General features: G+C 41.6%; 1 protein-coding gene across 1 annotated transcript; it reads left to right on the forward strand.

The window, feature by feature from the left end:
- The first annotated feature begins 73 nt into the window (after positions 1-73).
- On the forward strand, positions 74-10626 carry ap4b1 (adaptor related protein complex 4 subunit beta 1). The gene is made up of 12 exons (XM_042096673.1): positions 74-364; positions 1459-1582; positions 2111-2335; positions 3861-3991; positions 5193-5340; positions 5448-5736; positions 6016-6223; positions 6711-6794; positions 7709-7812; positions 8083-8290; positions 8457-8729; positions 10004-10626. The coding sequence occupies exons 2-12, from the start codon at positions 1470-1472 to the stop codon at positions 10429-10431; spliced, it is 2211 nt and encodes a 736-aa protein (XP_041952607.1). The 5' UTR covers positions 74-364; positions 1459-1469; the 3' UTR covers positions 10432-10626.
- The last annotated feature ends 6163 nt before the right edge of the window (positions 10627-16789 follow it).

A 16789-nucleotide genomic window follows, 5' to 3' on the forward strand; every position in this document is an offset into this window, starting at 1 on the left:
TTTACCATAACTGAATTCAGATGACTGTAATATTTTCTTCGATTCAACGCAGACAACATATGCGCCGGAAGTAATAAAGTCCCTTGAACTATTAGAATTATGTGTTGAATGTGTGTGTTTAGTTCTTACTTCATAGGATAACGTCGTTTCGCTCATGACTGAAAGTGTAGATGTCGGTAAGCGTATCTGTTATAACAGCGTATGGTGAGTTTTTTATGTAGATATTTTCCTGACGTCTGTAGGGCTTGAACTTCAGCTAGCCATTTGTTTTGATCAACGTTGGTGGTGATGCTGCTGCTTCTGCCAACGTTATGCAAACGTGACGATAACATATTCCGTTGAATTCTGCATTGTTTGATCAAAGGTAGGTGTATACAATAATAGACAAAGGTTTTAAGATCATGACAATTCAATACACAAGACTAGCTTGGCAGGTTACTGACTGAATGCTTATCAGGTTTTCATTTCGTTGCCTGCCTGCACTACACTACTACATGACATGGTGGCTTGTAACTGCATTACATTTTTCTTCGGAAAACAGTTGTGTGTGAAGGTTGCCCCCCCCCCCCATAACAGTTCTTCATAAGGACATGTTCACATTAAATGTTATGGGGCTAGATGATAAGTGTTCTCTTGTCAAATAGAGGGGTAGGCTAGCCTAAAAATCTAGACGCACCCTAGCGGCAGCAAATTACATTTGCTTCCAGGCTACTTCACATTTAAAAAGCATACTAGGATAAAAGACCAATTCAAAGTCAAGTTCTCTTGAGAAGTGTTGGGAAACCACCGCTGGTTAAATATTGACATTTTAACAACCAGATGTCAAATGCAAATGTAACGACAGGTGTGTGAAACTCAAATAACAGAAGAGGAAGTATAAAAGTAATAAAAACCGCTACTATGTGATACCTCAACCTCATGGCCTTTTGTTAACTGTCAATGTTGTACAAGTTAATTTTGTTCATCTGATGGTATCCACTCAGTAGGCCTAGAAATGAGTAAGCAAGCTCAATCACCATACAGAGTACAGTACATCTCTTCTAGCTCTGACTACATATGCACAACATCCAGGGCGTGGACATAGCCTTACTTCTTGTACACTCTAATGTTTGAATTATTTGGTCTTTAGCTGATGATACATGGGGCAACTTTTTGACCAACCGTCATTATTGTGGTTCTGGCATGTTCCCATTGATATTGGGCAACAATTTATTTTCTGGAGAACTTTAATCATCAGTAGACAAATCGTCATGATCATCCAATCAGAATAAATGGAACTGGTTATGTGGTGGCCTAGCAACAGTGCTCAAAAAGTTGCCTCATAATCACCTTTGACAACACAACTGAAGAGAGGTTTGAAGTGTTGTTCATTTGACATTTGATAAGATATGTCCTAATAGAACTTCAGTGGTCACAAACTGAAACATTTTTTGTCATTTTGTTTTCTTTACTTTTAAGGTTACATAACAATGCCTTACTTAAGCTCAGATGAGACGGTTAAGGAGCTGAAGAGGGCTCTCTCGAACCCCAACATTCAGTCTGACCGTCTCCGCTACAGGAACTATATCCTACGTGTAATCAGGTGAGAAACGTGTTGTTGCAGTATTGGTGATCTGTAGAATATTGTCAGAGAGGATAGATGTTACCTGTTACTGCACCAACACTGTTTGAGTCTCAATGTTCTGAAGTGATGTGCTTGAGATGTTTTCTTAGTATCCCTTGTGTCCACCAGAGGGCAATATCCCACAAAAATAACTTTAAAATGCAGTGTATGGTATGATTTTATAGATGAATTTATGGATCTAATTTTATGGATTGGCTGACAGAGAAATAATTTGTTTTATTAATTATTTTATAATTTCACAGTTACTTAGTTGTTGTCACTAAATGTTTTATATTTTTATATATATATTTATATAGATTAAACCTTGATTTACAAAAGCTTTATTTATAATTATAGTTACATAATTAGGATGAACGCATGAATGCTCCATGACCTTCACTATTTAGGCTACAGCAGCACTTTTCTCCTATGTACTTTCATATTATTATGCGTGAGTTATTGTAACAGTGAAATTCTGACAATGTTGATGGGTGTCTTCTTTGACAGATCCATGACACAGGGCCTGGATGTTTCCGCTCTCTTCATGGACATGGTGAAAGCCAGCGCCACAGTGGATATTGTCCAGAAGAAACTGGTCTACCTGTACATGTGCACCTATGCAAGCCTCAAACCAGACCTGGCCCTGCTGGCCATCAACACGCTCCGCAAGGACTGCGCTGATCCCAACCCCATGGTGCGGGGCCTGGCCTTGAGGAACATGTGCAACTTCAGGTCAGTTAAGGCAGGGATCTCCCAAACATAGATGTGCAAATAACCCTTATATAATGCAGTGTCATTTTAACATGTAGCAAGTGCATACAGTTTCATGAGACGTTTTTTTACCGTAATTATTGAACCTTTTTGAACCTCACAAATTGACAGAGAAGAACAAACGTCTCCAACTAAACCACCTAAGATCCTTGCGCCTCTCAACTTTGAATTGCTTCCTTCAATTCCTCCTATAAACAGGACTTCCATGGTGATAGACAATCTGGAAAAGTCATGGAATTGTAAAACCCCATTTTCCAGGCCTGGAGAAATCATTGAATTCAGTAAATTCATTGAAAGTTTTGGAAAAGTCATGACATTTCCTTTTGTCATACTAGGGATATATGTAGGAGGTAGCAAAGGCTACATCATGTCACAGACTGTGATTGCTTCCTTCCTACTAGATGTAGAATTGTGGGGAATGGGTGCCGCCAGGCCATTTTGCCAGGGATGTTTTAAGTGTATTACCGCATTCAGTCGTCGGAAAAATGGGGTGTCGGAACAATGAAGAGCCCCCACTGAGGTGACTGCCTCATCTAGGCTTACAGGTTGCTGAAGGAGAGTACTTCATCTAGCTAGCAAGTCGAGCTCAGTGATTCTATGCTTTCGTAAAAAGGCACTCTAATGCAAGAATTTCCCAGGCACATCTTTACAAAATATGACAGCTATGTAAACCTGGCTCTTACCCAAAAACACCAGTGTGTGCAATGCCACTGTTTGAGAACCATTGCCTCCACTCACTGAAGGGAAGCCTAATATTCTATGTTGGAAATCTGATCAGATACATTTCAGTTTTTTAAAAGTATGTTTGAGTGATATAGCCATGTCCACTTCAGTTACGTCAGTTAAATGTTTTCATGGTGATGGTGGATAATAGGTAGGGTACTGTTCAGAAGTCACACGGCGGATCATGCATACGTGTTAGGGCATAGGGTATTTCTTTTTATTTTTCCACTGCAGAGTTCGGGCTAAGCTCTGAATGTTTTCAACTATTGGTGATGCGCCTGGTGGGGGAAATAGCACATTTATCCAATCTTGTTGAAGTCACATTACATAATCAGCCGTAAAGTAAGCAATTATGGACTTATAGTCTGTCAAAAGCCAATGTCATTCAAGGTCATTGAAAAGTCATGGAAAGGTTTTGAAATTTTGACAGTGAAAAAGGGTGGGAATCCTGTATAAATTACTCCAAAGACAGTTGAAAAGAATCTGACATTGTAAGCATCAACATAGTAGGCTACCATATGATTCATAGCAATTTCGCTTACATTTGTAAGGTAGCACAAATTTGCACAGCAGCCAACAAAAGTGTACTCTTCCTCCCACCATTCTTGTTTTGAGAATAACACCCATAGATATATGATAACACCAGAGTGACCACAGTGTTTTTTTGTTTGTGTTGGATAGGGAGAGGAAGGGACAATTAGGATAAAAAAAATGAATGTGTGATTTGTTTTAATTCAAAAGGCTTAATGCCATATCTTTGCAGGATGCCAGGGATGACTGAATACATACACCAGCCTATCCTGAGTGGACTCAAGGACAAAGCTTCCTATGTGAGGAGAGTGGCTGTGCTTGGCTGTGCTAAGATGCAGAGTCTACAACCTAATGCTGAAATTGGTACTAAAAGAATCCCACTTATAACCTGTTTTGGTGTGGTATAGTGACTCATTTGCACTATCACCATGACCACTATCACCGTGACACTCACTCACACAGAGCACCTTACCTTACCTTACTATGCACAGAGAATCACAGGCTCAGTCCCTGCCTCAGTCATTGCAAGCACCTCTTGATTGATTAATCACCACTATGTGGATACTGTTTTTAGAATTGATTTAGATTAAGTGTTAGTTAGTATAATTTGTATTTTAGTATATTTAGTATATTCTTTATCTTCTACTGTCCTTATTGCTTAGTTGTGTTTTTATATTATATACTTTTAATTACTTTTTCTGCTGTTAGTGAATGTGTGTGTGTTGTCTGTATGCTACTGAGACATTGAATTTCCCCTGGGGATCAATAAAGTATCTATCTATCTATCTATCTATCTATCTATCAGCTGGAGATGATCCTCAAGGGGAAATTCAAGGGTCTCAGTAGCATACAGACATAACACACAACATGCACTTACAACAGAAATGGTAAACATTAGTATAGTATAAACATATAACTAAACTCCACTGTACAATAAAGACAGTAGAAGATAAGATAAGAAACTAACAAAACTAAATACACTATATAAGTTAAATTAAGAAAGTCCAATGTGCTTGAGGGTGATCAAGCATAAGACGCTTGTAGTGACAGGGCCAGGACTGGTGAGGTGCTAAAGGGAGTGAGTGTCATGGTGAAGGTGCAAACAGTAGTCCAACCATAGTCCTTAGTTATGTGTGCCTGGCAAGGTGCTCAAGAGAGTGGGTGTCATGGTGAAGGTGCAAAAAGTAGTCCAACATTAGTCCATTAGATTCTAGTATTTCAAGGTACTAACTTAAAGGTGCAGTCAGGGATTGCGCAGGAAGTCATGTTTGTTTGTGTTTATGTTTATATTTACATTTATTAGCAGATGCTTTTGTGCAAAAAAACGTATGTTATATTTTAACCAAGGACTAAATGAAACACAATAGCGAGGTACTGTAGCTCACCCCTACCTTCAGTATTCCCAGAGAAATTCCACACAGAGTTTCGGTTTGTTTTGGGGTCATGGGTAGGTTACATAAATAGTTTTTCTTTACGCTAACGTTAGATATGGCATTTGGCTAGGGGCTGCAATCTCTGAATTTTTTTTTTTAATGGTATTTCCACCCATGTGTTTACCCGGCAGACGCCACCATCGTGAATGAACTCTATGGCCTGCTGAGGGATCCTGACCCTGTGGTGATGGTGAATTGTCTCCGTGCACTCGAGGAAATTCTCAAGCATGAAGGGGGCGTGGTCATCAACAAACCCATCGCCCACCACCTCCTCAATAGGTTTGCCTTTGAAGTTTCTTCACACGTTAGTCTGCATACTTAACAGTAAGTAAAGTAACAGTATCAGCAAGTAAAGCTGAATGACGATGAATTTAATCAAATTTCAGACTGAAGGAGTTGGACAGTTGGGCTCAGAGCGAGGTGCTGACGTTCCTGCTCCGCTACAAGCCTCGGAGCGAGGACGAGCTCTTTGACATCCTCAGCCTGTTGGACGGGCTGCTGCACAGCAACCACGCCCATGTCATGGCCGCCACGCTTCACCTCTTCCTGCAGCTGGCGGCCGCCCACCCGGCGGTGCAGGCTGATGCCCTGGAGCAGGCGCGAGGCCCCCTGCTGGCTATGTGTGGTTCGCAGTCGCGGGAACTGCGCTTTGCTGGCCTATGCCACGTCCAACAGGTAATGCTCTGACAGGCTAGGGGATGAAACATTACGTTGGTAAGGACATGGGTGTAGTTGTACTTTAAGCCTTTTCACATACATAATGACAGGTCTTTCCCTACAACTGGATGGGTTACTTTAAACTAGGTTGTAAATAGCTCCTTTTGGAGATTGAAAAAAAAAAAAACTTTGTCATTGTAACAAAATGATCACTACCGGTAATTAAAAACTATTATAAATAAACAATAAAAATCCATAGAGGGTAAGAATGTGCTGAACTCAACCTACCGACCACAGGTGCTGAGAAGCCAGCCGGCCCAGTTTGGGGTGCACTACAAGCGCTTCTTCTGCGGCTACTCGGAGCCTGCTTACATCAAGTTTCACAAGATGGAGATCCTAGTGGAGCTGGTCAATGATGAGAATGTGGGGCTGGTGCTTGAGGAGTTGAGGGGCTATTGCACCGATGTTTCCCCAGAGCTTGCCCAAGCTGCCATCGCTGCCATAGGTAATATTACCAACCCCATAACCAATGAGAACTATAGCCGTCACTGGACTAAAAGTCTATTTTTAAATATCATTCTAGCTTATAAGAACTTGAGGCTTTGTAGTAATAACACTCTTATCAAATCTGTTGTCGCCAGGCATGGCATTTCTCCCACACTCCAAGTATTGTATGTCCGTGTGTACTTGCTCGCTTTACTGTTGGCTTACATCCTGTTACCCATATCAACTCTTTTTTGCATGTCCTAATGCCCTTTCTGATTAAATAATGTGTCAGAAGTCAGACTAGCTGAAGTGTTTGTTCATGTCAGTGGATTCCTGTTAGCTTATGACTGCGCAGCACTTTTACTCTTGTGCTAGTTTGTGTCTGCCATGAGACACCCATGCAGTCATGAACAGTGCCAACCATAAAGTCAGGCAATTATGATGTAACGTTTTATGCTCATTCAAAACCAAAACAAATCTAACCATCTCTTCTTTGTTTTCTGAAGGCCACATTGGGCGAACCTACAGTGAGAAGTGTCTGGACATCCTCACAGGACTTTTGGGGTTGAAACAAGAGCACATCACGTCTGGTAAGAAAGGATACAGGAAGCTGAACAACAGTCAATTTCAGTAGTAAATACAATTGTGTAAAAAGACTACACAAGTGGTTCTCAAACTTTTAGAATGGTGATGTAGCGGCGGAAAGGTAGTCTGCTTACATTAGGAAGCAGACACCTTATGTCCCTTAAAAAACCCTTTAGGTCTTGGTGAGGCAACCGCACATTCGAGATGTGCACCTACCACTGCATGTTGGATAACTCGACTGCGAGAGCCAGAATTTAGCAATGCTGCCCAGGGTGACTTTGAACAGCCCTAACTCTGACAGATAGACAAGAGGTAGGCCTACGGTACCCTATGTGATCAGTGTGGATATGGCTTACTCACTTGGGCAGGCATTTCCTTTTAATAACTGAAAAAAAGAAATGTGAGCTATACTGAGAGTACTGCTGGATAAATGACTCATCTACCTTCTCTCTCTCCATCTGCCTTGCCACTCATGGGAACCACTCTGATCTGGAATGAACTGCTTTCCTAGCGTCCTAGCGATGAATTTGAGTGTGTCTGTTTATGGGACCTTAGGGTGAGATAAAGGTGTGTGAGAAGTGCAAGAGAGCACTAAGTCCACAAAGATGCCCAGCAATTCTATAATTAGATCTATAAAGGTATAACGCCAAGACACTCCCTGTGCACCTGTATAGTGAAATGGAAAAAAAAAACAGAGATAGAAGCACAAATACTTGGCAGGGGGTTGTCTGCAGTGCTTCTGCTGTAAAGGCATGAAAAATATGAACAAATGCAATCTGAACGAAATCTGACACAGTAAAGCATTTTTTGAATTTACAACAAAGGAATCCTAGGAATTGCATCAACTATAAACATTCTAATGCTGACAGTAGATGAAATAACTATTGTCCTTTTGTGGTTCTTGTGTGACCCCCTCCAGCGGTGGTGCAGACTTTCAGGGACCTGGTGTGGCTTTGCCCCCAGAGCACGGCTGCCGTGTGCCTGGCCATTGAGGGTTGTGAGGAGAACCTACAGGATAGCGAGGTGAGAAGGCAGACTCGAGGAACTACTTTTTTACAATACTGCACAGCTATCTGCCTACATAACAGGCTTGTTATCCTATTCCATCTGGAGCTTTCACCCTTGTAACCAAAGAGTTTGTGCTTGTTTCCCACCATATAATTGTTTCATTATTGAAGAGTGTTTCTAGATTGACAGATAGATAGATACTTTATTTGATCCCCAAGGGGAAATTCAAGAAGGGACATTCTAAGGGTTATGTTTATTAGGTATATTCTCCTTTGTTGTTTGAAGGGGAAACAGGCTTTGCTCTGGCTTCTGGGCATGCATGGAGACCAGATCAGCAGTTCCCCATACGTACTTGAGAGCCACATTGATGGACTGAAGGCTGAAACATCTTCCATGGTCAAGCTGGAGCTCCTGACCGCTACGGTGCGTCTGTTTCTGCTACGACCAGCGGAGATGCAGGACATGCTTGGACGTTTATTGCACTACTGCATAGGTATAATGCCCTGTCCATGGAAAGTAGAACAAGCAATGATTATGTTTCTGCTAAACTTGTCAGGAATAACTGGATGTCCACACAGAATAGATCCATATCACTGAAATGTATCATAATCATGTTCCCTTAACTTGCTAAACTGCTTTATTATTTCCCTGTTTCACAGAAGAGGAGAGTGATATGAATGTTCGGGACCGCGCCCTTTTCTGCTACCGCCTGTTAGAGTGTGGAGTGGAAGAGACACGACGGGTGTTTCAGGGTCCAAAGTCTGACCCTTGCATGGGAGTCCTTATAGGTCGTCCACAAGAGTCCATCAACAACTGGGCCTCAAAATTCAACACTCTCAGCACTCTGTGTGGTGGTGACATAGCCCCAGTGTCATCTGACACGGTCGCCTCTGACCAGCTGGGCCACAGCTCCCAGGGGGATGTCTTGGCTGGTAAGCATGTCCAATCTAGAGAGAGACAGACCATTTACAATTTTCAATTTACAAGTGCATAATTACTTTGCATTATACAGGATTAGATGTTATAATCCCTTGTGCCAAAATCCAAGGTAAAAACACATTCAGAAGCCCCTACCCAAATGAACTTTTACTTATTTCACCTACCACAATAGTGCCTCGCGCAGAATATTGAGCCAGATGCCACACTTACTTCTGCAGACACCACAGAGACTGCCCTATAACGTGTTCGTTATACAGGGTTCCCAAGGGTCATGGAATTTCTGGAATATCATGGAATTTTGGAAAAGCCTATTCCATGGAAAGTCAGGGAATTTTATAATTTTGGGGTCAAAGTCATGGAATATCAGGGAATTTTGAATTCAGAATTGGTGTATATCTGGTTATTAGCTGGTTATTAACTGCTTGCTTAGGTAGTTGTGGTTAGCCCAACGTTGTTCATTCAATACCCATTTATTCATCTCTCGCTCTAAAAACAGTAAAACAATTCTTGAACGCTGCACGACTGTTCTGAAATCTTGTACCCTTCATTATAAAGTAGGTCATGGAAATTTAGTTTTTTTGTCAGGGAAAAGTCATGGAATTTTACATTTCACTTAGAGTGGGAACCCTGGTTATACTGCTTTGTGAATTACCCCAGTCAAAGCATTTACACAAATAAAGTAGCCTACTTTGATTTTCTGTAACCCTTACTATTTACCTTTACTTATCCTTTTTAATAAGCATCAAGATGATCAGTGTGATTTTGGTCTTACTAACCTTAATTGCCCTCAATTTAAAAAAAAAAAAAAAAAAAAATCGCAACTATTTTTGCAATTTTCACTTCCTCTCACACATTTCTCCGCAAGAAACAGCTAAAAACACCGCAACTTCCATCGCAATTTTTTAGAAAAGTTGTTGCGAAATCAGGCATTTTATGTCGCAACAATCTCAAAAAATCCTTGCGAAATCCTGGAGGGACTGATTTCCTACCTATCCCTCGCCGCCACTGGGGGAAAAAGAAAAAGAAATTCCCTACCGACCCATGACCTCTGACAACCAACAGGAACCAAACTTTTTTTTAGGCCTAAGAAGAAAAAGAGAAATAGAAATATGGAGTATATAATTGATCCCTAAAGGGGAATTTGCAAAAAACAACAATGATATATATTCTCTGATATATATATATATATATATATATATATATATATATATATATATATATATATATATATATATATATATATATATATTTCTTTTTTTCCAAACAGAAGCCATAGATGAACCCTTGTCCATACCAGAGGAGGGGCAGCAACCCCTGGGTCTATCCCTGGGGCCCCTGCTGTCACACGAGGCCTTTGAGAGACACTGGCTGGAGCTCTGCATCACATACAAAGAGGCGCTTGGCTTCCAGGTACCCCCCTCCTCTCCGGAGACTCTCCAGGCTGCCCTACAGTTGGTCAAGATCCAGACTCTGGCCTTCAGCCGGGAAAAGACTACACCCTGGAAAGCCTACCTGTACACCCACAGCTCAGGAACTCTAATCCTGGCAGAGCTGCTGCAAGATGAGTCTGAGGGGGTCGAGAGCGCTGGTCTTGTGGTGTCTTTAAAACTGTTGCCTGAAAATGAGTCAGCGATTCAAGAATTTGTCTCGGTGTTGAGGACCGTGTTGCAGACCCTAACTAAAGACGGTTCTTGACCAGGTTGTGAAGATTTAAAGACTTTGATTAACCAATACCTGTACACATATGGTCACAACACATATTAAACACCACAACGTAAATCAAAAACTATTATCATTTGTTTGAACCACAGCAAGGTTCATTGAAGTATGGCACAGCTAAATTGTATAAATATTTGGATGTGAAAATTATTAATAAATGATTTGTGCTGACATATTTCATAACACGATTATTTTACACCTGTGAACATCTGACATGGACAAATAGATGGCTCATTCCTGTGCTTATATGTCTCTTCAGCTTAAGGGCTAGGCCTATCTTTAGGGGTCCAAAGCTGCTGGATCCCTATAATTTTTGTTACGATTAGGATCGGATTTTCTGCCCTAAAAGTAGTTGGGCTGCAAAAACTGTAAGTCTCTCAGACGCCAAGAAATAAGGAAATAAGCCCACTTTTTCTTCGATTATGTTGGGGAGGGGAAATTAGCTGACAGAGAATGTCTAATAAGTAGGTGGGCTCTGCTACAGAACTAAAGAGTAACGTCTTGCACAATAATTTGCACTAGTCATAATGACGTTTGAGATATCTTCACCTTTCATTCTGCCTAGTCAAAACTGAATTAAAGATATCTGCAATTGCCATTTAAGATGTGTGACGAGTTGAATGTTGTTTTCAATGATGTGATGACGGATATCTGTAATTATGACCGCCGCGCAGCGAAGCTATAGGTGTAGTCAGATTTTTTTCTTTTTTTCTTTTTCACATGCCCAAATTTCCGTCAATGATTCCCGGGACACTGAAAGACCGGGGTACACGAAACTTGGTGGGCATGTAACCCCACATGGATAGCATGGAACCATCGTTTTTCGTTTTGATCTGTCGCCCCCCCGCTGGACTGGACCCCCCGAAAGGAGGGTAGGGCAGACACAGTTTCCTGTGAATATCTCGAAAACCGTGGGGTTTAGGAACCTAGCGTCACCTAGTTAAACACAAAAAAGTAAAAATGAGGTGTTGTAATTGAAGGTATCTGTGACCTAACATAGTCAAAACTGCACGAAATTGGAAGTGTAGGATCATTATGACACCCTCTGTATGCACGTCAAGTTTTGTGGAATTCCGTTTATGGGGGGCCACACAATAAATTAATTTATGTTACTATACACCAACTGGCCTGTAGGTGGCCGGAGACAGTTTTCTGTGAATATCTCGAGAACCGTAGGGCCTAGGAGGTCCACCTTTTTTATGTATGTTGGTCTTAAGGGGGCATGTCAACCCATCCCATTACCACTTATTTCATGTATAGCGCCACCTAGTTAAAAATTAAAAAGCAAAAAATTAGGTGTTTTCATCACAATATCTCTGGCTGACAAGGTCAAAACTGCACGAAATTAAATGTGTAGGATCATTATGACACCCTCCGAATGCATGCCAAGTTTTGTGTACTTTCGTTCATGGGGGGCCTTACAATAAAATAATTTATGTGTACATTTAGTGATGTACACCAACAAGGATTCCCGGGACACTGAAAGACCGGGGTACACGAAACTTGGTGGGCATGTACCCCCACATGGATAGCATGGAACCGTCATTTTTCGTTTTGATCTGTAGCCCCCCCGCTGGACTGGACCCCCCGAAAGGAGGGTAGGGCAGACACAGTTCTCTGTGAATATCTTGAGAACTGTAGGGCCTAGGATGACCATTTTTTTCCGTATGTTTGCCTCCAGGGGTCATGTTAACCCATTTCATGTGCACACATGTGCACAAACAGATACACACACACACACACATACATTCACAGTAATCATACGTATGACACATACTCACACAGTAGACATATGTACGCTTGCATGCACAGGCACATAGGCAGGCACACACACAAACACACACCCCCACACACATAACATAAACATAACACAAACAATCAAGAATTTCTCAGAATTATGAACAGGCAAGATGGAGGTGGGGTTGTATAAAATTAATTTTACATGTGAAATCTATGAACTAATCATGTTTTGGTACTTGTTGTCTAGCAGATACCAGTGAGAATTGAGTGTGGATAATGCAATTTAGTGAGACAGTTAGAATCATATAGGCCTTTCAGCGTGATTTCTTTTTGTGGAAAAAATGTGCTGGACTGGGCGGCGGTCATATTTTGTGCTGCTCTGCGGTACATCTAGTTCAGTTTTGCCTAGTCAAAACTAAATTTCAGATATCTCTATCTGACGTTTCGACTAGTCACAATTACGTTACAGATATCTTGAATGACAATTCCAACTATCCAAAATGTAATTGCGACTAGTCAGAAAGACGTTGTTGATATCTACAATGTTAATTCCAGATAGTCAAACAAATAATTCTCCAACACACATCCTCTACATACTTACAGCACACTGCCCCCACCTACCCACACACACACTACACACACACACACACAGTCACTGCTCCACTCCCCTCCCGCCCACACACACATCTTCACTGTCATCACTCACATACATCATACATACAGTACTCTGCTTGCAATAGTAAGTCCCTTCATCATACTTGCAGTACACTGCCCCCCCTCCCTACACAGCACATTATTTCATCAGGAAGCTTCTCCAACACACATCCCAACATACTTACAGCACACTGCCCCCGCCCCCCATACACAGCACATTGTCTCATGAGGAAGCTTCTCCAACACACATATTGCACACTGCCCTCTCCCCACATACACACTGCCCTCTCCCCATATACACAGCACATTATCCCATCTCCCCTATCATCCCCCCAACACACACACCAAGACCCCTGGCAGTTGGGTTAGCCCCTTGAGCCGTGGATCTGCCCAAGGTTTCTTCCTTGGTAAGGGAGTTTTTCCTTGCCCCTGTTGCTCTTGGGTGCTCCTTGTTGGTGCCCCCCCCAAAAAAAATCCCAATCCTCCCCCACCTTTCTTATGCAGCCCTTGCCACTTAATCTCCCCCCCCCCCCCCATAAATGCACAAATAGGCTGACACCAGACATAATTTCACTGCATTTCTTACTTCCAGTAACTATATGCATGTGACAATAAACTTCCTTGTATCCTTGTATCACACTTAGCGGGTAAATGTTAAAATCGCTTTCCATACATCTATCTTTCGTGTGCAAACTGGATCTACGAAGCTACAAAACTTTTTTACAGACACGAATTTTGGCAGTGTTTTGTCGTCGTTTCTGAAGAGCCAATCAGCGAATTTTGGCACTGTCTTGACAGTTTCTGCAGAGCCAATCAATGCATTGCATCGCCTACTGACTAGCCAATGAGGGGACGTCCTGCGTCACAGCTCTCGACCAGGGTCGGCAGCAAAGATTCTAGAACAGAGCTGGTCGGCAGGCGCAGAGCTAGCAAATTTAGGTCGTAAATCTAACAAGTTATGCCTTTTACAACAAGGTTTTTGATGGAACTGTGGTGTTTAATTTCCATAATCTTTGTTTAGTGAACGCATAAAACCGTAGCAAGCAAGAAGAATCAAGAATTACGATCTTTGAGTTTGTTTATCGTAACCTAGCAACCGAGGCTTTAAGTGTTAAAAATTATTGCAGTTAAAGATCGCAATTTGCTGGTTGCCTCGGGTGGGGTTGATATTTAATGCACATAGCCTAGGCCTAATTGGTAGGTCGGGTGGGTTGATATAACGAACTTTTATTTGGCTACTTTTACAACCTTTCAGAGGTGGAAAGTAACAAAATACATTTACTCACGTTACTGTATTGAGTAGTTTTTCTGTGTATTTTGTATTTTTTAAAGGGAAACTTGGCTGGATTTCCCCCTCTGCTGGAGAAATTGTGCATTATGCTATTTCAAACTGGGAAAAGGTAACGATAAAGCACATGGATTTGTTTACAAGCTAGCGAACGGTTAGCATAAGTTTGGCAGAACTATGTGGATGTTACAAGGTAAGAAACACGATTTAAAACGAGTTTCTTGTTTCTCACTTCTCTTTTCGGGACGGTTAAGTCTCAATGTTGCAAGGTTGGTTTTCCGCCTGGGGACGCTAGGCGCAGCGGGGAAAGTCACCATTTTCACCGGAACAGGTCATTTAACCATCCGAATGATTTCTAAACGGGTTTATTACGTTGAAATAGTTGCCAAGTTCCCCTTTAAGTAGTTTATAAAATCGGTATTTTACATTTTGAGTGAAGTATTGTACTTCGCTACATCAAAAATCCCATCCGTTACTTGAGTAAAAAAAAAAGTTAGACTAACAAAAACAGAAAGGGAGAGGGGAAAAAATCGCGCCCTAAACCACTAGCCTAGTCCCCTCATTAGCTAGTCAGTAGGCGATGCAATGTGTTGATTGGCTTTGCAGAAACTGTCAAGCAAAGATTCTAGAACAGAGCTGTTCTAGAATCTTTGCTGTCAAGACAGAAAAATTCGCTGATTGGCTCTTCAGAAACGACGACAAAACACTGCCAAAATTAGTGTCTGTAAAAAAGTTTTGTAGCTTCGTAGATCCAGTTTGCACACGAAAGATAGATGTCGCACTTCTCCTATGCCTGTAGCTATAAAGCTGTTCCACACACATTCAAACTAAATCCCTGTGGACAAATGTTTTTCACAAGTGCACAAAATATTTCTGCAGGTACGCATTTTTTTTGCACACAGACAAATTAATTCCACAGTTACAAAACGGTACACTTGTGCAAATCATATTCTCGAAGACAAAACTCTATTACACATGTGAATATCTTTTCACGGGCACACAATCTTTATGGCATTGTTCTGATTCCATAAGCGGGCTTTGACTTGCGGAAATCCACCACCATCTCCTTGGTCTTTGAAGTGTTGAGTTGAAGGTGGTTGAGTTTGCACCATTGCACAAGTCCTCCACCAGGCTCCTGTACTCCTCCTCTTGCTCATTCCTGATACACCCCACAATTGCAGTATCATCAGAGAACTTCTGCATGTGGCATGAATCAGTGTTGTAGCAGAAGTCAGATGTGTACAGGGTGAACAGGACTGGAGAGAGCACAGTTCCCTATGGAGCTCCGGTGCTGCTGATGACAGTGTCAGAGAAACAGTTCTTCAGTCTGACGAACTGTGGCCGCTTGGTTAGGTAATCTGTAATCCAGGATACCAGGTGAGCGTCCACACATATCTGCAAGAGCTTGTCTCTCAGGGGCCGTGCACACGACGCCGGTTTTTGTGAAACCGGTGAGGTTTTGTTAACGGTTACGCCTTGCATGTACACGACGCCGGCAGTTTAGGAGACTGAAACCGATAGCTTTTGAAACCGGCTTCCGAAGTGGGAACTTTTGAAACCGCCGGCTAACTTTGGCCGTGTAGACGCCTGTAGGTGCGAAGCCGGCAACTTTATGACGACATAGCCCACCTCTCAACTCAGCCACGGTACTCGACCTGACATGTTGCTTGTCAAAACATACCAAACCATTTATTTATCATATTAAAATGTTTTTCTTTCCCCTGTCATGATTTATGTGCACAATGTAGCCTATCAGCCTTTAGTGGCTAAGTTAGAAGCACACGTTAGCTTAACTTAGTTAAACATTAGCTTACTGCATGTTAGCGTTTTCTCCAGTGGTGCTCAGACCTAATGCAATGCGTAGGCTAAGTATTTCATGCGACGGCTTAACCAGAGCACTTATTAGACATTCTCTGGCTTAACAAACTCTGACACAAAAGTCGACACAGATTCTGTAGGGTATATTTGTTCTTCTAATTCGTGCAAACAGATAAATCCAATGAAGAAAGGATATACAATAATAAAATGTCCCAACACTGTTAACTTTAAAGAGACACTGGATCAAATAACTAATGTAAGGATGACTTCAGACAAATATGACTTTGGACAGACTAGTATCAAAACAAACATTAATAGTGAAACTTCAACTTGTGTAGAGTCGGGTGCTGATGACATAGGTCAAAACATACACCTCACAAATACACCAGCATGTACACCACCTACCATCTACACCTGTATGCACATCAAAACACAGACACATACAGACAGACACACCGTCAGACACATTTGCAGACACTTTTGCAGACACATTAGCAGACACACTAGCAGAGAACAGGGAAGAGGAGAAAGGACATGCAGCTTTAGAGAAAACTGAAATTAGTGAAGAAACGGTAAAATGCATTTTATCCAATGAAGCTAGTCTTAGGCCATTTACAAAACCTGTTCCAGAAAACAGTATATTTACACTTCCTCTTGACAAATGGGAGCAATGTCATAAATTTAAAAAGGGTAGATATTTTCAAAAACATTTCTGGCAAGAACTATTTACTTCAGAGATTTCTGAATTTAATCCATACTGCCCAATAGTATTTAAAAGTCATAGGTTTAGCATAGCAGAAAAAAGACAAAGAAAAACACCATACCTAATAATTG

This window comes from Alosa sapidissima, chromosome 7 (assembly GCF_018492685.1).
Source record: "Alosa sapidissima isolate fAloSap1 chromosome 7, fAloSap1.pri, whole genome shotgun sequence".
Taxonomy (NCBI): domain Eukaryota; kingdom Metazoa; phylum Chordata; class Actinopteri; order Clupeiformes; family Clupeidae; genus Alosa; species Alosa sapidissima.